At 37.7% G+C, this 24,586-nt stretch overlaps 1 protein-coding gene across 8 annotated transcripts; it reads right to left on the minus strand.

The window, feature by feature from the left end:
- Positions 1–3,755: 3,755 nt before the first annotated feature.
- LOC132195440 (phosphatidylinositol-binding clathrin assembly protein LAP) lies at positions 3,756–24,422 on the minus strand. 8 transcript variants are annotated; one of them, XM_059617433.1, is made up of 16 exons: positions 24,069–24,422; positions 11,399–11,541; positions 11,261–11,336; positions 10,924–10,938; positions 10,646–10,748; positions 10,230–10,587; positions 10,082–10,176; positions 9,392–9,569; positions 9,221–9,337; positions 9,040–9,166; positions 8,663–8,767; positions 7,113–7,227; positions 6,807–6,906; positions 6,193–6,276; positions 5,865–5,988; positions 3,756–5,627 (listed from the first exon to the last, which is right to left on the minus strand). In XM_059617433.1, exons 1-15 carry the CDS (start codon positions 24,211–24,213, stop codon positions 5,866–5,868), a joined length of 1,884 nt encoding a protein of 627 aa, XP_059473416.1. In that variant the 5' UTR covers positions 24,214–24,422; the 3' UTR covers positions 3,756–5,627; position 5,865. The 8 variants fall into 8 exon arrangements, with proteins under 8 accessions (XP_059473416.1, XP_059473415.1, XP_059473414.1 ...); XM_059617432.1 differs by having other exon boundaries at positions 7,113–7,224; positions 9,221–9,346; positions 24,069–24,421; XM_059617431.1 differs by having other exon boundaries at positions 9,221–9,346; positions 24,069–24,421.
- Positions 24,423–24,586: the final 164 nt, after the last annotated feature.

A 24,586-nucleotide genomic window follows, 5' to 3' on the forward strand; every position in this document is an offset into this window, starting at 1 on the left:
CTCACTCACTCACTCACTCACTCACTCGCTCTAGCTCTCACTCACTCACTCACTCACTCGCTCTAGCTCTCACTCACTCACTCACTCACTCGCTCTAGCTCTCACTCACTCACTCACTCACTCACTCACTCACTCACTCACTCACTCACTCACTCACTCACTCACTCACTCACTCACTCACTCACTCACTCACTCACTCACTCACTCACTCACTCACTCACTCACTCGCTCTAGCTCTCACTCACTCACTCACTCGCTCTAGCTCTCACTCACTCACTCACTCGCTCTAGCTCTCACTCACTCACTCACTCGCTCTAGCTCTCACTCACTCACTCACTCGCTCTAGCTCTCACTCACTCACTCACTCGCTCTAGCTCTCACTCACTCACTCACTCACTCACTCGCTCTAGCTCTCACTCACTCACTCACTCGCTCTAGCTCTCACTCACTCACTCACTCACTCACTCACTCACTCACTCGCTCTAGCTCTCACTCACTCACTCACTCGCTCTAGCTCTCACTCACTCACTCACTCGCTCTAGCTCTCACTCACTCACTCACTCACTCACTTGCTCTAGCTCTCACTCACTCACTCACTCACTCGCTCTAGCTCTCACTCACTCACTCACTCACTCGCTCTAGCTCTCACTCACTCACTCACTCACTCGCTCTAGCTCTCACTCACTCACTCACTCACTCACTCACTCACTCACTCACTCACTCACTCACTCACTCACTCACTCACTCACTCACTCACTCACTCACTCACTCACTCACTCACTCACTCACTCGCTCTAGCTCTCACTCACTCACTCACTCGCTCTAGCTCTCACTCACTCACTCACTCGCTCTAGCTCTCACTCACTCACTCACTCACTCGCTCTAGCTCTCACTCACTCACTCACTCACTCGCTCTAGCTCTCACTCACTCACTCACTCACTCGCTCTAGCTCTCACTCACTCACTCGCTCTAGCTCTCACTCACTCACTCACTCACTCACTCACTCACTCACTCACTCACTCACTCACTCACTCACTCACTCACTCACTCACTCACTCACTCACTCACTCGCTCTAGCTCTCACTCGCTCACTCACTCACTCACTCACTCACTCCCTCGCTCGCTCGCTTATGTACATTTATGTTTTTCCAGTTAATTTCCTTTCATAACACCATCTTTTAATATTTTAATTATATTATAGTTTATTGAAAATACCTTATCAGAGTACAATTCTTCAATATTTAGATTAATAAAAGCGAAATATGATAACAATTAAAATTTTAATTACTTTTAATATTTAAATTATTTTTAATTAATTTTTTTTTCAACAATATATAAATTTAAATTAACTATCATATTATTATAAGGTTATGTTTTGTCTTTTCCCATACGGGCGTAGTCGTTGATGGAAAGCACTCGGTTTTCACATTTCTCGAGGTGGTATTGGTCGCAGATTTCGTCGCATAATTTGCACACGCATCCTTCTCGGGCCGTATGGAAGGTTTTGTCTTTACAAATGAATTGGTGGAATCCGTGGACTGCGAACCTTGTGTATACGTGGTGGGTCTTGAAAAGTGGCTGCATCCAGACCTCTGAGCGCATCGCCTGCGTGTCGCAGAATTTGGGGTCGAACTCTCGCTGGCTCCGGGTTTAAAATTAAATTTCTTTCTGAAATTTTTCCAGTTCTGTAGTCATCGGTAAATTAAACTTATTCTTTATTGTGTTAGCAAAGAGTCCTTCCCCAACCAAATAATAGATCAGGGTGCTTCTTGAGAATTTACTGAGTCCCAAAACTCTTTTATAATATCTGGTCATTAAATTCTCAAGAGCACGAAAATCACACTGCTTTAAATAGGGCCATATTGTTTCAATCCCGTAAGTGGCAATAGGAGCAAATTTTAAAGAAAAAAGAGCTTTAGCGCAATTTAATGAAAGCTCTCTTAAATTCCCCCCAAAATGCATGGCTCTGATTGAATTTTTACATCTCTCTCTTTGAAAATGAAACACCTGATTGTTGGAAAGTTACACCCAAATAAGGAAAACTGTTTACAAATTCATAATATTATACCCGTTTATAACAAGTTTCTCATTGGCCCCTCTTCTCCCCCTACCCTTATTTGTGAATTTTATTATTTTAGTTTTGGCAAAGTTAACTTCCATCTTCCATATCATTTTTCTTACAATAATCTAAAAATTTTGTCATTATTTGCTCCAATTTTTCTAAACTCTCACTAATGAAAACCATATCATCAGCATACAGTAGAAATTCAACTCCTTCGATGCCTTCAAATACACTAAGTATATCATGAATATAAATGTTGAAACTAATTGGACTTGAACACATACCCTGTTTGAATCCATTTGATTGCACAAAAAACTCAGAAAGGGAAACTTTATCATCTATTTGAATATAATCTATCTCGAATAGTGTGGCTAAAAGCAAAAGTTCTTTTTTAGAGAGTAATTTTTTATCGATTAATTTTTGGAAATAAATTTTTCTATTTGAAAGATCGAAGGCTTTTTTAAGATCAATAAAAACTGCATATTTTTTGTGTCCCTTATCCCCAATATTTGCATAAATTTTAAATTGAAAATCTTTAATGGCATCGAGTGTTGATTTTCCTGGCATGAACCCATATTGTTGCTCTGGAATAAAATCTTTAAATTTTTGCAGAATTCTCTGCGCAAGCAATTTATCTAGTAATTTACATAATGTATTACTTAAACAAATAACGCGTACCGCGATATGAATTAACATCATTAATGTCACCTTTATTTTTATATATAAAATTTTCATGAGTGACACTTTTTCCACTCAGTGGGAATTTCACCCGAAGATAAGCATTTGTTAAAAAGTTCAAAAAAGAGGGTGGGTGCAGCTGCATGAAGTGTTTTAATATTTTCATTTAAAAGTAAATCAGGACCAGGCGCGTTTTTATTTTTTAAAGATTTTATTACTTTAATATTTTAATTATAAATATATATTTTTTTTTCTTGTGCAGAGATGAGCTTCTTCAGCTATTTCTTTTTCTTGCTATCCAGTAGAGAATGGCTTCTTTTTCTGTCCTACTCAGATCATTTGGTAGGGAGTCTATGTCACTCTTGAGAGCGGCGCATCTAAAGAGGTGCGCTCTGTCTTGATTTTCTAATTTACAAAGTTTGCAGGTGGCTGGATCTTTCGTAATCTGGAATCTGTTGAGGTGGTGCTGCAGGACGTCGTGGCCGGTTGCTAGGCGAAATTGTGCTGTTGCTGTCCTGCGAGACCATACTTTGTCTGGGCCCTTTTTAATTTCAGTCCACCAGCTTTTGAGCTTGGCAGCCTCCTCCTTGCTGTTTTTAAAGAGTTTGCTGGCGGCTGATTTGATTTTCTTGATAAAAAAATATAATTTAATTTGTTTAAATGATTAGGGATAAAAATTTAAAAGTATTTTTTGGAAAATATAATTTAATTGAAATAAAACCACATTAATTTATATAAATTTACACCAATTATTTGTAAAAGTACATTTAGCCTTATTGATTTTTAATTTTTTTTATATTATTTTTTTTTTCAAAAGTTTTCACGAAATTCAATTTTGAGAACCTTTTATATCTATTATCTCATTGTAAGATGAAGGATCCAAAAATGGATTTATTTATTGTTAAATTTTGTTATTCAAGTAAATTCAAACGAATCATTTTTCATGTGGATCTTCGAAATTTAGATCAAATTTCAGGTAGGATTGTATTCTTGAGAATCTAACCATTCGTGGGCTACTTTTCCAACAATATTTTTTATTTGTGTAACTTTCGAGTTAACATAATCAATTAACATAAATATGAATTTACAGGATGCTGTGAAACGCCGCAAGCAATTGCTAAATTAATCATGCATTACTTTGTTTTGTAGATGATATAAATTGATGGCTGCTTGATTTATGTTATCCATCATTCAATGTTAATACACCCAGCAGGATTTACTTTGTAATAAATAAAATTAATATGAAGTTGAAACAAATTTTCCAAAAGAACTGGAAAAATAATAATTTTTATCTATATGCACAAGATGAAGAAATTATTGCAGCAAAATCAATCACCGGCAGGTTACTGAATGCTTCGGCATCCAATTCATTTACCCACTTGATTCAACATACTACATATTCTACTAAATAATTTTGCAAGTGGAGAATAAGTGGAATGTAACAGAATTTAATAGCCTGACTCGCCAACTATTAACAAAACTCTCCATTCACTGCTCGAATCGACTTTGAGTAGTCAGCACAATAGTGCCATCAACCAGCGAAAGCGAACAAAATTTCAAAGTTTTCCAAACAAGCAAGTCAAAAATTTAACCCTGCTCCAAAACTCAACAAGACAGAGCCTTGACATTATCACAAAGAGTAAGCAAATAATATAGTCCGATCAACTCAATCACTCTGGTTTGAACCAAAGCCATAAAATTACTTTTTCCTCTTGCAATATACACATAAACGCAGTATGGCTCTCATTTAGATTACACAAATCCAGAATGATTATAATACAATACATGCTTTTATTTATACACATTTCTTGCCCACAAATATATAATATTTTCTTCCTTAATTAGAATCAGAAAAATTTCTCCTGCGCCAGAAATAAGTCATGATATATATCTTTTTTACAATTGGTGCTTGCTTTAATTATTTTGACTATTTAACACCAAAGTTAGATTACAATGGTCTAAGTCTGTGGCTTTGAATTTCTATTTATCCGAGATAATTGGTGTGATACGCTGACAACATTTTTCCCACTAGACACGAGCATGACGTTTTTTTTATAGATAACTCTGTTGACTAAAACCATTTAATATCATGGACAAGCTACAAGCTTCCATTTGCTCGTGTACATCAACGTTTGTTTATATGATTGGCTCGCAGAGAGACACTTCTAAGTTCTACATTCAACATTTGCATCAAAGTCACTCGTGGATTTGTTCAGCCTCTCTTGAGCTAACTACACTTTCGCATTATTAGCATTAACGGTACTTTTGAAGTTTTTATATTTCTGGTGGAGTAACACAATTTATTATCCCAATATATTCTTTTTTAACCTGACCTTCCACAAGCTCCACTCTTTTTGTCTTTTACTCTGTTGCTCTTTCTCTCTCATATCAGAAGTATGCATATGGTGTTTACATAAATTGAGTTTGACGGATAATGGTGCAATTAGTAACCTAGAGTAATGGAACAACTGAGATCAACAAGCCCTCTATTTCTCCACTTCAAACAAATACTCGGAATTTTGATATTATTTACACAAAGCATTTTTTAAATCAACTAATAATATTCTATTTTAAGCGCAAATCGATTCTCTTTTTGGGCAATAGCGGGACATTTTTAAACTGATTATTATTCTGCCCCCACACATTGACCGAGTGAGAAAAACATGACACCCATACAAAACTAATCAATTTGCCAGCGGCCGCGGCGCACACTTATTACTCTTGGCTGACGATTATTACTTTGTGAGAGGCGCCCGCCGCTAGTAACTAAGAAGGAAAGTTCATGCTTATTGAGGATCCGGCTTGTGGTTTGTTGTGTTTAGCTTTTTATCTCCCAACTAGTGTACATCTCATATTGCACCGTTGAACTTCTAGATTCTGGGGGAGCTGAAAATGAAAAAGAACGCATTAATTTATTAAAATATTCTGCATTTTACACAATTTTGAATGTTATATAATTTTTTTTTATTTAAATATTGATTAATCAAAAGTCTTTGTTAGTAATTTAATTTGATTATTTTTGATGAAAAATTCTTTATGATTAATGAATTGCAATACCAATATGATTTCAATTTTTGATATATATAAAGTTTTTTTGGCCAGAATTTATAATTTGACGCTGACCTTAAAGAGCACCAAAGGGGTCTGGTTGGGACTGCTGTTGTTGAGGCTGCATAGCCGGAGGCATGATTTGGGCTCCTGGCGCCGCCATCATCGGCTGTTGCACTCCACCGGCCCACATTCCCTGCTGAGGAGTGAAACAGATTTTCAGACTTGGATATCAAATCAAACTTGCAAATTTCTTCAACCAGCACATAAAAGTGAATAATAGGATGAAGTATTTACAGTGCAACAATAGATAGAGAGAAAGAGAGACCAAAATAAAAATAAGAAGTGTGAGGCCAAGAGTGTCTAGAAACTAATTTGAACGCACTCGTGTCTTTTTTCTTACCATCACAGGGTAGACCTGGGGGCTAGGGTACATGTTGAAGGGTACGGCTTGCGGAGCAGGTTGGACAAGTTGCATGCCCTGGCCCTACAATTGGCAAGCAGTCGTAACAAAAGAAATAAGACTAGCAGAAAACATGCCGACTCAAAAGTTTCAGGCTAAGTAATTATCATTGGTAAGAAGGATGATTTAATTTTTGTTGTGATTTTCTTTGATTTCTATGTCTCTGATTGTGAGTTTAAAAGGACTATTCACAATTATTAGGTATTATTTGAATTGGGTTAACACAATGATTACTCATGTATGGAAATGAAATTTCGAAACTAATTATTAATTCCAATTTCATGAATTTTTTTTTTGAGAATTAAAATGTAAGGTTTGAGAAGATGAAACACTTTTTTTTGTATGATACGAAAACAATAATATACAACATTGAGAGATAATGCATGCAATTTGTGCCAAATGTGTCTACTTTGTGGAAAAATTAAACTCAAATTGCAATAATATAATTTTGTGCGAAAATAAAATCGCAGCCAAAAACGGTGGGATCTCTGTTCAAATAAGTATACTTCATGCATCAAGGTGAAATTTGTTTAAGTAAAAGGCAAATCTCTCACCATTGGTCGGTAATTGGCACCTGTGGTGGCTGCCATTGGTTGCGGTGTCCAGTTTTGACCTGGTTTGGCAGTATTTTTAGGTGAGTTCCACTGCATTCCCCTGCACAAAATAGAACAAAATATTACAAACTAATTCCAAAAGTTTTAAGATTATCTGTTTGGACATTTCAACAACGATAATAACCAAAACAAAAATAAACTAAAACATTACCAAGAATCTAATGGAGACATTTGGATCATGTCAAATTCTGTGTTGAAACTTGAAATTTTAATGAGATTTTGGTACGACAAACTCAAGATTCTTACTTTTGGGCTGGCTGGCTTTTGTTGATGGTGAGGTTGTCTGCTAAACTGGCCAAGCTCGACTCCAGGTCTCCAGTCAAAACGGTGCCAGAGGCAGCGGGCTGCGCAGGCTGGGCTGCTGAACAATTCGGAAACATATTAGCTTGAAAAACTTTTCAAAATTTTATTTCATCGCCAAGCAGTAAAGCCAATGCTGAGAGACACAAGTGGAATAGAGTGGAGTGAGCAGGGATTTGTGAAGAGTTTGCAAAATACAGTGGTTATCATTTATTTTAAGAAAAGCTGATGTGGCATAAAAATAATTACATATTTCACACTTGTATGAAACGCTCTTGGTTTTTTTTAAAGATTTCATTTGAGAATGCCTTCCAACCTTAACTAATGAAGCAGAGGGTGGATTTATCTTGCATTCTAATTATTATTAAATTACATTTTGATCCTTGCTTGGTTGGTTAGTTAGTTTGCATATTTGCTAAATAAATGAAGGTTGTGAGATTAAGGGAAAAGTATAATTTAATCAAAAAAGCAGTTCCACACAATAATTTTCACATCAAAACAGTTAAAAACATTTTCTCGCAACTCTCATTGACTTTACATTTAATAAAACTGACCTGTCGAAAGGCAAACCTGATTTTAATTACGGACGGTGTGCGTTTATTATAAAAAAATGGGTCATCCAATACAATAATCATGCAGATTTCCCACAAAGTCATCAAAGCCACAAAAATGTACAACCGAGCATTTTGAACTTTAATTAGCAGTGGTTAAAAGCAAATGGCATGATCGCTGAAAGTTGCACATTGATGAAAATGCGTTCAAATTTCAACATATTATGAGTAATTGATTTTTTTTTAATTTGAGGTAGATTTTCTCTTTCCAATTTGCATGACAATGGAACACTAAACAACTGCGGATAGAGATGATAGAACTAGATAGAGCACAGCCTGAGCGAGCCATCCGTCCAGCAACACCAAGATCAAACCATCACCTGTTTGACGCGCAGGCGATCCGAACGCAATGGAAGGGGATCCAGTTTGGGGGAGCAAAGTCACAGAAGGTGGTGGCGGTTGTTGAACAAGGATTGGTATGACAGGAGCGGGGGCAGGGACGTGCGATGGAGAACCGCCGAGAGCGGCGCGGATACTCTCGTTCAGATCCTCAAACGCACTTTTTGGGGTGCCTTTGGAGGGAGTGCCGAAGAGGGAGTCGTCGGCAGCACCCAAGGGTGCTTCGACCAATGGAGCGCCGCCACCACCATCCCCGAAATTAGTAGCAAACGGATTTGGATCGGCTGGCGACAGGGGAGAGAAATCCCAGCAGCGTGCACAGAGATTAGGCCAGAGTCGTCTTAATACAGCTGACTATGACTTTTAAATTGTCATTCGCTTGATCACAGTCAACAACGTAGCAAACAACATTTATTTAAAGAGATTTGTTGTTGGTTAAAAAAGTAAGAGTGAACGCATTCTCCATGAGCAGAGATTAGTAATTAATCGTATTAAAGGTAGCAAAAAAATTAATTGTCAAAGCAAAAGCTACGGACATCAACTTACAGCTATCATTTGCATCTCCAAAGACAGAACTGAACGCCTTGTCAGAGACAAAGTTTGATCCTACCGCAGCCGTGGCTGCAGGGAGAGGAGAGGCAGCCGCGAATCCTGTGTTTATGATTGGTCAACAACACACGTAAATAATAAAAATTGAGAAAAGATAAAGACACATAGGTCGGAACAAAATCAAAACTTCTAGAAACTGAGCCTCAGGCTAGCATTTCCACTATGGACAACTTTACTTAAGAGGCTATGGCCCAGTTTGGAGTAAAGCTCTTTGAAGGTGTTTTTAATCTAATCATGCCAATTGTAAGACACTTAGAGTAAATTTGTCGACTCTTAAAGTTTTGAAATGTTCTTGTATATTTAGTATGCCTCACCGTTGGTGGCCCACATGTTAGCAGGGGCGGCAGCGGCAGCCGGTTGAGCGGGATTTCCGCCCACGCCTCCGAACATGTCTGCGAATGGATTTCCACTCAGCTGCAGAAGATCGTCTGACGCTTTACTCTGTAAAAATATAATTGTTAAAATTACTTTTAAATATTTAGCTTTTAAATCAACCTGTGCAGCTGCAGCATCAGGCGTTGAGAAGAAGTCGACCGCTGCAGCTCCAGAGTTGGTAGGCGAACTGAGGAACGGGTTTGTGCTACTGTTGTTCTGGGTTGGACTCGACTTTTCCTGTGGAAACTAAATATAGTTCTCAAGCAGTTGCTAAAGTTCCTGACATTTTACTTTGTAGGCATTGAGAGCAGCCTCCTCGTCTGCTAACGCCTGCCTTTTCAGGGTCTCGTCAATACTGGCAGCCAAGGCTCCGTTGGACTGCAGGGCAGCTGTGGCCTCATTTCTGGCGGCCGACCCGAATGCAGAACTAGTGGAGGAGAGGGCGGAAACTCCAGACGTTATATTTGTTCTAAATCGAGTAGGTTGAGTGGCAGCATTGGGGTTGGGGGAAGGTTTGGGAGTTCAACAAGAGGGAAGAACTACCATCAGAATTTTACTCAACACATATTACTTCTAAAAACTACAATGTCAATACTTGTTTGTATGTAATGATTTTTTTTAGTTTGAATGAAAAGCAGCTATACTCACTATTAATGAAATGACTTTTGAAGATGGTTGATTTTTTTTCTATTTACATTCTGATGGATTAATGAGAGCTGGACAAGCATTTTGATTTATGGAGTGGGCAATGGGAGGATCACAGCCACTACAACCAAACTATATCTATATAGTGAATAATTTAAGATAAGATCCACTTAAGAGGAGGTAGTTAAACTAAAGCATTATTTTGTGTAAAAGTTTTAAAAATTTTGAGAAGTGCTTTAAAATAAATCATAACATGTAGTCAAAATAAATTCTGAATGTGATCATAGACTAAATGAATGTATTATTAATCTCTCGAAAGAATTTACTCATCAATACCTTGCGGACTGGGTGGGAGTATTGGCTGCAGATCCTTTCCTTCCTTCCAACGCAGCAAGGTGCTGTTCCAAGGCGTCCAGTAAGCTGCTGGGAGCCTAATCAAACACAATTCATAAATGTTTATTTAAATTGTTTAAATTGTTTGTACCTTTGTGAGGTCAGGAATATCACCCTTATCTATGCCAACATTCTCGGCCACTTTGAGGAACTCGGCAACCCGGTCCATTCTGATAAGGAATTTCTTATACAAGTCGAGCGCGTCTCTGCACTGCTTCTTGTTCATATCAAAGTACTTTTCAAGCAGATTAATTATTCCGTCGTTGTAGCAGGCAAAGAGACGGATCAAGTCTCTGAAGAGAAGCATGAAGCACATGTTGATGACTCCGTTAGTCAGGTCGTTGGCTGAGCAATCGAATTCAAGCAGGCCGTCCAACTGGGCCTGCAGCACGGGCAGCGTCTTCAGCAGCTTGTCAGTGTTCATGGTCCTCAGGGTGCCGTCGCCCTTCCTGAGGTCAAAAGAACATTTTAAATAACATACAATTTTTTTATTTCACCAGGGCATACCCTCTCTTGACTTTGCAGAAGTCAAAAGCCACGGTTCGGTAAGAGAGGGCCTTCTCGTTAAGGTACTTTGCGTATCTCCTGATAAACGGAGACATGTTGTATCCTGCAACGGGCGAGAGCAAAACATTAGCGGCTAGCGGACTGTGAAACAATTAGTTCGAGAAGATAAATTTTAGTTTAGCGGCGCGAGTATTAATTAATATGAACGCGATAAGATCGGGTTTCAGCTATAGAGAGCGGAGGACAGGGGACAGAATTAAGAGTAAATGCACACTCACCAATTTGAGCCCCGCCTTTTGTGATGCGGCAAAGGATTAGAGAGAGAAAAGAATAATGTGATTAGGTATTCTGTAAGTCAGCAGTGAAAGCAGCATTTAATGCACAGTGAAGATGACAACAATGAAATTCTGTCTGCATTGAAATGTGTATTTATCAATTTTCCCACAAATCTTGAGTTAGGGAAATTGAATGAACAATCTTTTAAAGTTTAAAATTGAATTAAAATGCATCAAGGTTACAATTTAGTTTGCATTATCAGATGTACAGAATTTCATCTATTCACTGACAAAAAAGCCAGGTGTGCTTAATCTTGTTTGCTGTGGTTTCTTTGCTCACCTTGCACCCCGCTTTTGTCGAGGAAGTTGCTGAGTTGAAAGGTGCTGTTGCTGGATGCCAGGTATTGGGTAAATCTCTGCGGAGAAAAAAAAACAATGAGTGTCTTTGAGCGAGAGGAAATAATGAGATGTGCGGCACCTCATTGCCGTAGCAGAGCAGGTGGTGCACGGTGAGGAGCGCTTTGTACACCACCACCCAGTTGGTGTTCTGCGACCGCTCGATCAGCAGATTGGCTAGTTGGGGGATGCTCACGTTGGGCTCGTTAGTGCAGTGGATCAAATCTGAAACACGACAAGGCCACACATCAATTAAATTCACCTTCGCTTTTCTTCTTCAAGAGATGGATGAAAAAAAAATTTCTCATAATCTCTGTGTCTGAGAATAAATTATTATTATTGTTGTTTATTTGTCCAAATTGTTAAAATACGTTGGTTGCAATCAATTGTGGAAAACAATTTATTTGAAATGAGAGGAATTGTTGGACAAAACGGCACCACCACTAGCAAGAATTTTGCTAAAACTTCCGAGATCAAACAAAAATACCCCATCCGCGGTTGACTTGGTTTTTCTTCTTACTTACCACTTACTTTTTTTTCTCTAATTCCAATTAATTTTTAATTTTAACTTTTTAATTTATTCTGGTTTAATCTTAATAACGACATTTTCTTTAAAAATTTTTATGGCAAAAACACCAATTACGCTCCGTGTAATGCAACTTTCTACCATTTCGCAAATTGCATCGTGTGACATTTCTCACATGAGCGTGCGACGAAATGAGAGGCGAGCAGAGAGACAGTCTCTGCGATGACAAAGGTACAAAAATCGATTAGGAAGAGAGTAACAGAGTGTGCTGTGTTGCCGCCCAACCACCCCCGCCGCCCACGAACGCCGGTGGCAAAATTTTCATTCGCGCTGCCTGAATGGCCCATTTGCGCATGCTAATCAGGGTCAAGCACTCATAATTTCAATCCTGATTGGTTGCTGAAATCAGTAGACGGTCAAAATATTTCATAATGTAATCAAAAAAATTGCAAAGAGGTGAAAAAAAAATGATCAATTGATTTCATTATACTGCTGAAGAATGAAACTAGCATTTTTCAAAGGATAAAAGTATCAGTAAATTAATTTAAAAGAATACACTTCGAAAAAAATTTAGAAGCGAGTTCATCCATAGCGCGTTCAACACACTTGTTCTTTATTTATCAAAGTGGGTCAAGCAAGACTGATATTGATTTTCGTTCTCGACTCTGTGGTGCTGCCCCTGAATGGAGCTTCGCACGGCCGTTCCGCTTTTGGTGCCAACTGCATCTGCATTTTCGTGGCTCGTGAAAAATTGGCTGAAATGGCCCAACGAGTCGCAGCATCTTCGACGACGGTGCAGCCAAACATGGTCGGTGCAAGAAGGGGGCGTTTTGAGGGGCTGCGCTCGCGAGCACGCGATATCGATTCGCCCCTGAAGCTAGGCCACTGGCTGGCAGCGCTCCATGCCCTACGCTACTCTAGCGGCGCCTAATTCTTTCGGGCGTCGAGAAATTTCCCACCCAGCACGAAAACGCCTGTCTGGAGACAAGAATTTTATTTTATCAGTAACGGCACATGCAGAGAAATCTTATTAACATTTCTTCGTGCGTTTTTCTTTTCTTAAATAACATTACAAAATATCTGTCATTAAAACATTTATTTTTAAATAAAAAATTGAGAAATTTGAATGTAAGAGGACCACCAGGATTCACGTTTTTAATTTTGCAAATATTAACTTACGGACTTGAACCAAAAAATTCACTCGCTCTTTTTTAATTCAAGCAATTAAGGACTCCTTATTGCAATGCTAAGAGTACCAAAGAGGTTTTTTTGATCTCCCATTATGCCCAATGTAAAATTTTTGCCCCATGAACTCCCAATTTTTTTCTGCTTATCTGTTTAGGGTCATTCAATTATCATTTTGTGCAAATTTGAGCAAAAAATTTCGGGCAGATTTTTTTTAATCGCCATAAACAAAAATCTCCATAAAACGCCATGTTAAATTTCAAAAAATCATATTTCAAGATTAATCCACGCGACCCCCCATTTTTCTTTGAGCAATCAACTCCACTGGTGGGCAGAAATCTATAAAAAAATCTGGGTCCAAAAATTTCGGGCCGATTTTCCGCAAACTGAAGTTGTAGATGTCAATAAGGAGGCCTTAACAATACAATTAATATTTTGGCTTTGCAGAGGAAATTATTGTGAAAATTCGAGGAAATTCCCTACGACTGTAATGATTTATGACATTATTTAATAAATTAAACTCCAAGATTGCTGGAGGAGAGCTGGTTATCCTCATTCAAGAGTGGAGTGTGATTCCCAGCATCGTCATCAAGGTGCTTGAACTCCACGATTTATCTCCTTGCACAGTCAGCGAGATTTGCGTCATTTTAAAATTTTGACTCAGATTCTCACTGCATCGAATATGTTTAAAATTTAAAAAAATTCAGAACCTTCAGCAATCAAATAATGATTTTTTTTTTTTTTTTGCAATTTTTATGGTGTTTAGCATGTGTGATACAAAAAAACTTGAATCTGCTGTGAAATTGTCGTACGACAGGATGTGCAGCTCGTCTTGCGGTGCGCGCCGTTTATCTGAATAATCATTGAAATACACGCGAATCCGGACGACTTTCCCACAAACTGCGGCCGAGGTTAAATATATTGAATCTGCAAAAGCCGTACACACTACAGTGCTATGTGTCTTCAGACTCGACAGTGATTCCGCCTGGCGAACGCAAAGCACGTGCGCTGTTTCAAGTTGCGCATTCCGTGCTCTGCAATTTTCTCATGAAGCATTTGAAGAACTTTTAAAACATTTCAGGCAATCACGTTTCAGAATAGTGAAAATTATGATAGAAAATTCTTTGCTTCCATTTAATACTAATATTTTTAAATTTAATTGGATACTAATATTAAAAGATCTTTGATGGAAATGTAAAATTTTTTTTAAAAATGAAAGCGAATATTTCTTAAATTTTTGTCTTGGTAAAGATTAAGATTTTGTAAAACAAATTTTTGTACAAAAATCTATCTTACAATATTAGTTTCCTTTCCAAGTAACAATTTTTCGTGATAAATTATTTTTACATTTTAACACTAATCAATTTTTGAACACTAATTTGACAATTGAATCTAATTTTGCTTATCAATTTCTAAAAACTATTATTATTAATTATGAAATATAATTTCTTCACAAAATTTTGAATTCAATTGTCAAATTTTGTGATCAAAATAGTTTTGTGTAAAATGTAACTTGAGATTCAAATAACAAATTCTCAAGTGATTCGTCAATGGCGGCAAAGGCAGAAAGGTTTCATCAATTTAAAATTCAACTAATCGTCGGGACGGATTTCCCAGCCTTGGCCTTTGCCGCTTTGGGTGCGACTTTTCGTTGTCAGCGAGCCCTTGACTCATTTTGCGAATCTCGGCGCAAGGCCCCGTTGTGCGGCGAGGCTGCTTCGGACAAAGCACCGCGGCGGATGGATGAAATTGCCTAGCAAACGAAAAACGACGCCTAATCGAGTGTTTGTTGTTTGCGTTGACGTCAAGCTTTTGGTTTTCACGCGAGTCCGCACTCGGTTCGTGTTTTCATAATTCACCGGTTCGTTTTGGAAATAATAATTTCAGAGGGTGATTTGCAAGCAAACTGGTTCAAAGAGAGTGTCGTTGCGTAACGCGCGATTGAATAATGGGCGCGGCAGTGCACAGCTGAGCGAATGACCCAATTAACGCACTGACTGTGTCTTTCTATCCATCAACGGCCGATATTTCATGAAAGATTCACCCCAGAAGATATTTTTAGTTTCTAGACCTAAGAACCAAAAATAGCGTGAATAAAATAATGTTTATTAATAAACAATTAAAAGTACGTTTTGATTAAGACAGATTTAAAAAAAAAAAAAAAAAAAAAATTTAAAAAAAAAAAATAAATGAAGTTTTATATTTTAAAATTATCCGAAGTAAATTATGCTATTAGAATAGTCTGGAGTTCAGAGAGATACTTTTTATTAAATATAATTTTAAAAAAAAAATTATTAAATATAATTAAAAAATATTAATGACTCGTTTTACGCGTAAAAAATCTGAAATTAATTTAATTGACCTTCATTTTTTTCTTATAAATTATGCAATAAATTCTCAATCCAGCAAACTGTCACGCATGAATACAAAAATAATATTATTTACTATTCACACTGGTTATAAATTTGAACATTCTGTATTGAAGACTTATTTTAATTTCTATTGTGCCTTTTTTGCAACTAATTTATCTATCCAAATCGAAGGTGGGCGTCTCGGGTGTTGAATTTGAATTCAATAATATGCAAGCAGCCGAGAGTCAGATCGAAAGAGTGACCTACTGCGGCGTTCAAATATAGGTGCCGGCGGTGCTGTAACCGTCTGGGCGAAAGTATTTTTCTTTTTCTTATGACACGTCTTACAAACTTGAGACGAACGTTTACTATCTGTACACGGCGGCGTATGAAATTTACTTTCACCGACGGCGTTCGGTTTAATATTCCGCAACGCCGCGAGTGGCTGATTCATTATTTAAATGAAATTATCGTCCCGAATAAGGCGGCGGAATTCATTTTTAATTCCAAGTATAGAAGAATAAAAAGTCGTGCTCAGCCAGCGCGAATCCCGCAAGATCACGCACGCGAAAGGCGAAAAGCAACGCCGGCCGGTCGTTGTGCCAAGTTCAGTGCCTCGTTCGCTTGTGTGGGTCACGCCTCGGTTGCCCAGAATTCCGCTCAAATTCGGCGGATTCCATTGAGCGGCGGCGATTCTGAAGGAAAAAGTACGTCGGGCTGCGTGCAAGCGAGTCACGAGGCCACGAGTGCGTATTTTTAGCGGCTTTCGGCGTCCATCCAAAAACGCGATTTCAATAAACAATTTGTGCTTCCGGTGGACCCACTCTGATTTAGCTCCGCCACCAGGTTTGCGCTGACAAAATAGCCGGAGCGTCTGGAAGCGATCCAGTAATAAATGGGAAAAGCCAAAGGCTCAATAACTTCAGCAAATAAACAAGATGATAATGTTCAATTTAATATAACCACAATTTCCATGCCTTGAATTCAATGAAACTTAAAAAGCATGAGAATTTGCTGAACAATAAATTAACCCTATAAAGAAATACTTGATATGAAATCATAAAATTGAAATCAAAACTGATTCAAAGATAAACTATTGACAATAATTTAAATGGTGATTCCAATTTAAAGAAAAAGTGTGCTTTTCCTCGATGGGACATTAAATTCAAATCACCAAGAATCAACCCTTGATCGTGAAATTCTACTATTAAATTATTTTAATCTTTTGTTAATTCAATTTAAAACTAGAATCATAATATAAAAAAAAATCACTTTCTAATTTAAATATCAAAATTCCTGACGTTTTTTCAAATTGCAAAAACCAACAAATAATTGCAATGAACGTTCGATTCAGGCGATTCGGCACAAACAAAGCTGGAGACACGTCTCTATGATCAACATAAAATTTGCTGAAGGATGATAAACAAAATTATGCTATTCATAGAATTCTCCCACATCATGGTTGATGGTACAAACAGGAATTTCGAAAGAGCGCCTGACGAGCAGCTTTCGTTGAAGCATGAGATTTTTTTATTGTTATGATCGTTTCTGCCTGGCGCAATGATGGAGTTATTTTTACATCAGATCGGCCGGCTTGGGTGCAATGCACATAGATTCGAATCACCCGCCCGTCACCACCAGCAACACTTTGTCACGTTTTCCATGCCAGCGGCTGCGTCTTGATGGTATTTTCACTCCAAATGAAGGAAAGCCGCGCGTCATAATCAAAAAGACAAAATAAATGATACACATTTTACTGCAAAGTTTCCGCGTCCGTCTAGCCCAAAACCAAAACGATTCTGAATGGGTCGGCGCCATAATTTGAATAATTATTGCGCTCTGTGCTACCAATTAACCCAAGGACAAGTTGTTATTCCAGGGTAATTCGGTTTGCGCCACTCTCTGTGTAGTTTCAGACAAATTGCGCGCAGAGCTCTGACTAATCAGATATTAACGAGAGCAACCCGGCGCCGGTCAAATAATTCTGCTCCGAGCGCTGAATAATTTGAATGGCAAACGCAAAGGTAATTATTTTCAGCACCTCTGCGCCACAATTTTGAGAGAGTTTGCAACAATAATTGATGCTGTGTTTCAAAATTTACTTCCTGTCTGAGAAACATTGGCGAAAAAATTAAAATCTCAGTAAAAATGTATTTTTCCATTTGCAGGAAGTGGCGGAAAAATTGTTACTTTACTTTTTAGCTGTATTAGTTTAGTTTGCAGAAGGTTGGATTAGTTTGTGTTTATTTGAAAATACTCTTGTGCAGGAAGTGAATAAATATTTGAGACAAGTATAAAGGTTGATGATTTTTTTAATAAATAAATTTATCCATTGTTGAAAAATTCATTTAGCCTGCGCAAGTGAGTTTGTTTTGCTAATTCTCGTGTTTGTGTTCATAGTAAACCTGCAGACGACGACCAAGAACTTCTCACGTCATCCGGATTCTCAGCACGTTTGGCTGACTAATGCTCACGATATGTGGAACCGGCCGCACCAATATTTGCCCAGAGGAAAAAGACTTTTTCTTAACAATTTTTAAAAAGGGTTTGATTTTTTTAGCTATATTTTTACTTTTAAAAATTTATAAAAAAAAATTACTTTCAAATCTGTTTTCCAGTAAATTACCACGAGGGATATGTTAAAAAAACTTGAGTTCTTAAAGATTTACAATAATTTGAAGATTATATCTTCACAACAGTTATTACTAATTAAAGTCAAATTAACTTTTCTCGGCTCTAATTATACTCATTCAAGAGATTTTAAATTTCACGAAATATTTTATCAAAAGAGGATTTCCTTGTCGGTGACGGCGTTCGCAAACAAAATCCACTATCAGAAAAGGGAAAAAAACGTGGTCTTGCTGAAAATCAACAATTTGAGAAGCAGGGAACAAGGCGCAATTAGTTTGTGAAGCATGACACGATCCGTTCAAATCGAAAGCCCAACACGGCTGCTTTCCTTTTACGCACTCGAGGGAAAATCAATACTCGTGCGCCCCATTCATGCTGCACTTGAGCGTTGCCAGGCGAACTGCTGCACTCCGCGAAATAATAACTTGTGCGATTCGTCTTTCGCAAAATTTCTGCCAACGGTTGTCATGGTGACGAGTGGTGTCGTCACCGGCAAATCGCATTACGCACATCAGCTGCTCTCGCGCGAACGCTTTTGCTGTTGAGGTGCTCCTCAGGCGCTTGCATTGAATTAAGCACTCGGCCGATCGAACGAAAGGGCAACGGATTTGCAAATTGAAAACAAAAAATCATTTTGCTTTGCGTTAGAGTTTCTAGAATAACCTGGCATTTTCAAACATTCATCCGCCGCGTATGGTGAAGCCATAAAAACAGCAGCTATAGCATAGAAGCATCACTGGGTGACCTGCGAGCGACCAACAGTTTGTCTTTCTTTCTTTCTGTAAAGCCGTTTTCAAACAAACTGAAAAAAAGGTGACACGAATAATGTTTTAATTTTTATAATAAACCAGTCATAATATTGAATTTTTTACGTATTGCGCTTTATTTTAAGCCTTTTTGTTATGATTTTGAACATATAGACAGCTTTACATGGTTCACTTTACAAGAGTCTTATTTTCTGCCAAAACATCTATCCAAATTTTTATGAATATCTTCAAATAGGTTTGGCCAAAAATAAGCCATATGCGCTCGAAGCAGCCCGAATTGCACAACGTGCTATCGAAAGTGAGTGGCCGAAAGTATCCTCTTGAGGACAAAGGATGATGTATGCTTGTGAGTCATCACCAACTTACATTAGAGACCACTTTGGAAAATAAGCACAGCCTTCCGTCCGATGGAGTATGCAAACTTGAAATTTGTGGCAAAAGTGAATCAGGGGAAAAATCTAGCCAATTGAGCAAAGTGATTGGAGGATAATTGCATGTTAATCCTTTTGAGCATGAATTTGCTATTGAAATTGATGCTCAAGCAGAATATAATTTATTCAGGTCAACTATGAATATATCAATCCGACCAAGCATCAATAATAATTACAATTTTGGAAACCCGATGAAATTATTTAAAACAACATTTGAAAGGTCATGTGACACTTCCACTCAACGTTGCTTGTGTGCACGAAAAGATAATGCCGGTTCTGTAGGACAACAATGCTGCGAGGAAAGAAACTCGACTCCTTTATCAAAATGATTAACCGAGCGAGAGTTGAGCGAGCAGGCAGGCCATCCGCCGCCGTGAAATCCGAGATTGAGTCGAAAAGCGGGGAGGACGCGTTGCCAGCATCATCTGCACTTCATCAAATTTGCGCAGTTGGCGAGCTGGATTTGCCGGGGCGCGCTCGCAAAATGACGCGCGATCATTTTGCAATTTCTTTATCGGCCTACCGCAAAATATCAGTCAAGATGGTGGTTAAAAAAAAAATGGAAATTTAAATTAATACCAGTAATTTGCCAGCATATCTTAAAGGTTAATTTTAATATGATAAGGAATTGTGTTTATAAATTAATAATTTTTACGTTGAGAATAAAGATGAAAAAAACTTTAAGTTCATTAGAAAAAAAACACTGTTATATTTTAATCAGAATAAAATATGTATGCAAATTTTCTAAAGAGTAATATTTAGAGGTTTTTAAAGTTGTTGTGGAACTTATTTGTACTCACTGTTAATTTTTAGATGATATTTTATAACAATTGGCTACTTTTTTTATTTTAAAACCCCATGACGGAGGAAACAAGATTTTATTCTATTAAGTCAAACAATTTTTACATTCAGACTTGAAGGTCAACAACACTTTCCACAATTCAATTAAGAGCCAAAAGTGCATCTCTCTGCGTCCACAATCCCACTCAAAGGTCGCATTCCATCCTAACTAAGTTGAGTGTCCGATGATCGGAGCGGTTTAGAATTACAAAAGCGTGCATCGTTGAGAGCACGGCTGAAACTTCCGAACAATGCAGTGCGCTCGAGAGTGGGTGTAATAAAGGCAAGTGAGATAATTTTGCTATCAGTCGTCGGCCCACTCTGGCCGCAGATCCCGAGACGTCTCGCTTCTTTTTATCAATCGCGGGCGTTTTATTTTGCCATACGAGTGTCGCCGCCGAGTGGATTGGTGTCACCGCGACGCTAGCCGATGCCAAAGGGTTTCAAGCAAAAAGCGCCAAAGGGAGGAAATAAATTGCATTCAAAAGGCGGTTTCTTTCTCGCAGTAAATGGCACACCCCAGCAAATAACGCAGCGTGAATTGATGTAAATAAAGAACATTGAAACTTTTTGTTTATTTTTAAAATGAGGTCTTGTTGTTAACAAACATAAAATTGGAACAAACTTATTGCTTAAAAAGGGGGCGCACAATAAAGAGGATTGCAAATTTAAATGGAAACTTAAATTGCCTTTAATTTTTTAGTATGTGTATATTTTTTTTCTTTTGTAATTTTTATAGTGCAGAGTTGTGTTGTGTTTGCCTTGCTACGTTTATTCCCGTTTCAGGTTTTCTAACAGTTTAATTTGTTTTCCAAGCATTGGTTTTCTAGCTCAGTTTTTGAGTCCACATTAAAATTTCTTTACAAAAAAAGAAAAGTAGAAGCTTTGTTTTCCCCAGAAACTGAACATCTTAAAATATTTGCATCTTATTAAATATATAATATTTTAATTACAATAATAAAGGAAATTATCTAAACTGGAATTAATTTTCTAACATTAGTATTCGCACTCAAGAATTAAGAACCAGGTCAGAGGTTAAACTCACAATCATAGATCAAAATGATGGCCAGTGATTGTTAACTCATAGAAAAAAAACATCAAAAGGTTTTATGAAAACTTTGTTGCATGGAAATTGATAGAAAAATCTCAATTTCCACCCTATGTATTTAATTTGATTTTGTTCACAGGGAAGAATTAAAATAGTTCAGAAACAATACAATCTGATCCAGGGTTTCAGTATCAAAACAACGGTTATTGTTTGAGCTCCTTCTGATTTCGTACAAGAAAGGTTGTACCAAATCAAATCATTCAAATTGTGCACTCGCATTGTTGTGATGCGTGGACCTTGACCCAATATTAGTTCAAATTTAAAAAACTATAAGATGGTTTGAGTGATTATTTATTACACTATTATAATTTACATCTTTTCTAGTTCAAAATTTCAAATTTTGTCAGCAAGTTCTAAGATCGTCAACTAACGAGATGTGATATGAACAAGAATCGTTTCAACTCTTTAAATTGGCCCTCGCTGCCAGGGAAACAATAAACGCGCGTGTGTCAGTTGCGCATCTGAATCTCCTTCTATTCATCAGAGCGATGGTCGGGCTCTCCTATCCCCAAACACGCCGCTTGTGATGTGGTTTGACCTTTGCCTCGCCGCCGAGGAGAAAAATTGGAGGCGGATCGGAGTTGGTTTGCTTTCTGCCCATTGTCTGTTTGAACGAAGCGGGTAGTTTTGGATTTCCTTTGACAGAAATCCAGCGAGCGATTTGCGACGCGCAAGTTTCGACCGACAACCTTCGCTTTCAAAAACAGGAAGCTGCGAGCGGTGCTGATTTGCGGCCGGCAACCTTGTCACTTGTTGCAAAAGTGCATTTTGTTCATGTATGCAAAATACATTTTTGAATATGGAATCGTAGTACATGTGCAAAAAATATTATTCGAATGTTTGAACGATCTGTTTCGGTTTTTTTTTTTTACTTTAATTTAAAATTATTAATAAATTGCAAGATCATAATTAATTACCGCAAAACTTTCATTAAAATCATTTTAGCCCGAATAATTTTGATGTTAATTTTCTCTACATAAAAATTGGATTGTAGATTTCAGTTCCAAAAAGACATATTAAGAAAATTGATTCTATTTAATATTATTATTATTATTTGTTAGTTTAGCATTGTTTCTTATGAAAATTTTTAAAAACAATTTTTTTTCTCAAAATTGGCACGATCAAAACTTATATTTAAAAATCTCAGCAAACCACGTTCAAATCACCTGAATTAAGATGGAAAATTGAAATCAATAGGTCAGGCGACATAAAAAAATAAACATCGAAGTTATAGAAAATGTTGAAAAGTTTTATTTACAGTGTAGATATCAAAATTGTCTCGTTTTATTTTGATTTTGAATATTTATTTGACAAAAAATCCAGATGTTTTAAATGAAGATAAGGTTATCGATATAAAAATTTAGGCTTATTAAAGAATGAAAAAAAGTTTAAGATTTTTAAATTTTATATAAATAGTATTATTGTAAACAGGATATTATTTAATTTAGGAATTCCCCTCGCATTCCGCTGGAGAAATTGCTCTTGATGCACCACCGTAAACAACGGACTGCAACTTAATCTTAATTCCAATCGCACGTGGCGCAAGTACGTATGCATTAATTCTAATTACTCAGGAGCAAGACTGATAAAACGTCTAACGCATTCACTGTTGTACGCATAGGTTTTTGTTATCAGTAAAAAAAATTTAAAAACATCTCAAGCTGCTTTAAAACTCTCACAGTGTGAGGAGGAAAAGCGCCGTTATGCAGTGAGTTATTGTTGTCATGTTTTTAGGGAAATATGGAGTAAGAACAGGAATAAAGAATAATCACCAAATTTCCTTTGCTGATAAGCGTTAAGGAAATAAGTACAAATTTATATGGACGAGAATCTATTGAATTTTTCCAAGAAGACTATTTTTTAAGATGAAAGAAACTGAATTAAAAGCAGAACTTCCATTTTTGTATTAATTGCCCATTTAATAATCCAAATTTCAAGCAAAATGTAATGGAATAGTTGATCGAATATAGATTTCTATAACTTATTCAGAACTTTAAATTCTGCATTTTATTTTGGTAAGAGCAAAAGAGCAACCCAATGTCAAGGTTAATGTTCACATGCATTCATTTTTAAACCAGGTGAAAAAGTATATATTATTACTTCTTACTTTTTTACTCAATATTATACTTGATCTTGCAACAAATCACTTCAATTAATTAATTACTTAATTTTACTTGAAACATAATGTGTATGGATTTTAAAATTAGATTTTAAAAACTTCATATCTTAATAATTTTGCTCGCTGAGGTCTTTTGGATCATGCAATTTTAAAAAAATCTTTGCTAGTGCCAGAGCCATTTTTTCAACAATTCAATGTTTTGCTCCCTAACAATAAATAAAAATTGACCAATGAAGAAGGGCCTTGAAAAAAGCTACATTTACGTACAAAACCATTTCAATGATCAAAATTTCAAAATTATTATATTTGCGTTTTGATAATTTGCCTGATTGTTTTTTAATTTTTAATCACCCTTTCAATAACGTTAAAATTTTGCCTGATTAGCGGATTCCGATCAATAATTTTAATTTGGCTGAATGCCAAAACCGTCGCTTGTGCTCTCAAAGAGTCGGACAAGTTTTCCGGAGTCTAGAACGGAATGACTGACTTGTACTTTGGGAAATCCGCGAAATCTGACATTCGAATGCCCGATCGATGGTGTTTGTTGGTCTCGACGCCCTCCTTCCTTGAGCAAAAGAAAAGGGGCATGCCGCGGATTCCGGAGAAACGAGAATTGTCGTTAGGAAGAATAAATACTTGAAGAAGTGATGCCTGCCGAAGGAAGGTTCGTTGCTCAGGTGCGAATGCACTCGCGAGGAGCCAACTGTGCGTGACCCGAGGGCAACAACTGCGGAGGAACCGAATCGGTGCGGGATTTTGGGAACTTTCCGAATTATGTAATAATTAATACTCACAGTCCAAATGCTTCTTTTTGGGTCCTATCATCTCCTCGGTGGTGGCTTTACACACGGACTTGGCGAGGCCCTGACCGGCCAAGCTGTGCCGCGCCGCCAGCAACCTGTCGTTGATTGTCTGTCCGGCCATTTTCACACCGGCCATGGTTACGGAGCCGAAATTCGCAGCTACTCGGAAACGGGCCCGGTCTCGGGGCCCCGAAAAGTATTCCTTGCTCGGCCACTAACTCTCAATCGACACCCCGGAGTGACCGCGGACGCACAGAGAGCGACGTTTGCTTCTGCTCCTCTGTCGGGACCGTCGTTCGCACAACTGCTGTTTCCACCGAGCGGGGCACCACTGACGAAAATGGCGAGCGACGACACCCGAACGCCCGAAGCACCCACTCGGCCGCCCTCGACTGACGTCACGACAGGGCCCTCTTGTCTTGAAAAATCGAGCCCGATCGAGCCTACGCAAAACATGAATTTTAATTTAAACCACCTCAGATTTTGAAAGAAAAGTAGAATAAAAGCTA

This window comes from Neocloeon triangulifer, unplaced genomic scaffold (genome assembly GCF_031216515.1).
Source record: "Neocloeon triangulifer isolate White Clay Creek 2 clone unplaced genomic scaffold, ASM3121651v1 ptg000009l, whole genome shotgun sequence".
NCBI classification, from domain to species: domain Eukaryota; kingdom Metazoa; phylum Arthropoda; class Insecta; order Ephemeroptera; family Baetidae; genus Neocloeon; species Neocloeon triangulifer.

Bases quoted from the DNA above. Each gene is read 5' to 3' on its own strand.
- LOC132195440 (XM_059617431.1), bottom strand. From the start codon at position 24,213: ATGGCCGGTGTGAAAATGGCCGGACAGACAATCAACGACAGGTTGCTG. The intron at 9,167-9,220 runs GTTGATTTAAAA...ATATTTTTACAG, and splicing joins CTGATGCTGCAGCTGCACAG to AGTAAAGCGTCAGACGATCT. The intron at 5,989-6,192 runs GTAAGAAAAAAG...TTCACTCCTCAG, and splicing joins CCCAGGTCTACCCTGTGATG to CAGGGAATGTGGGCCGGTGG.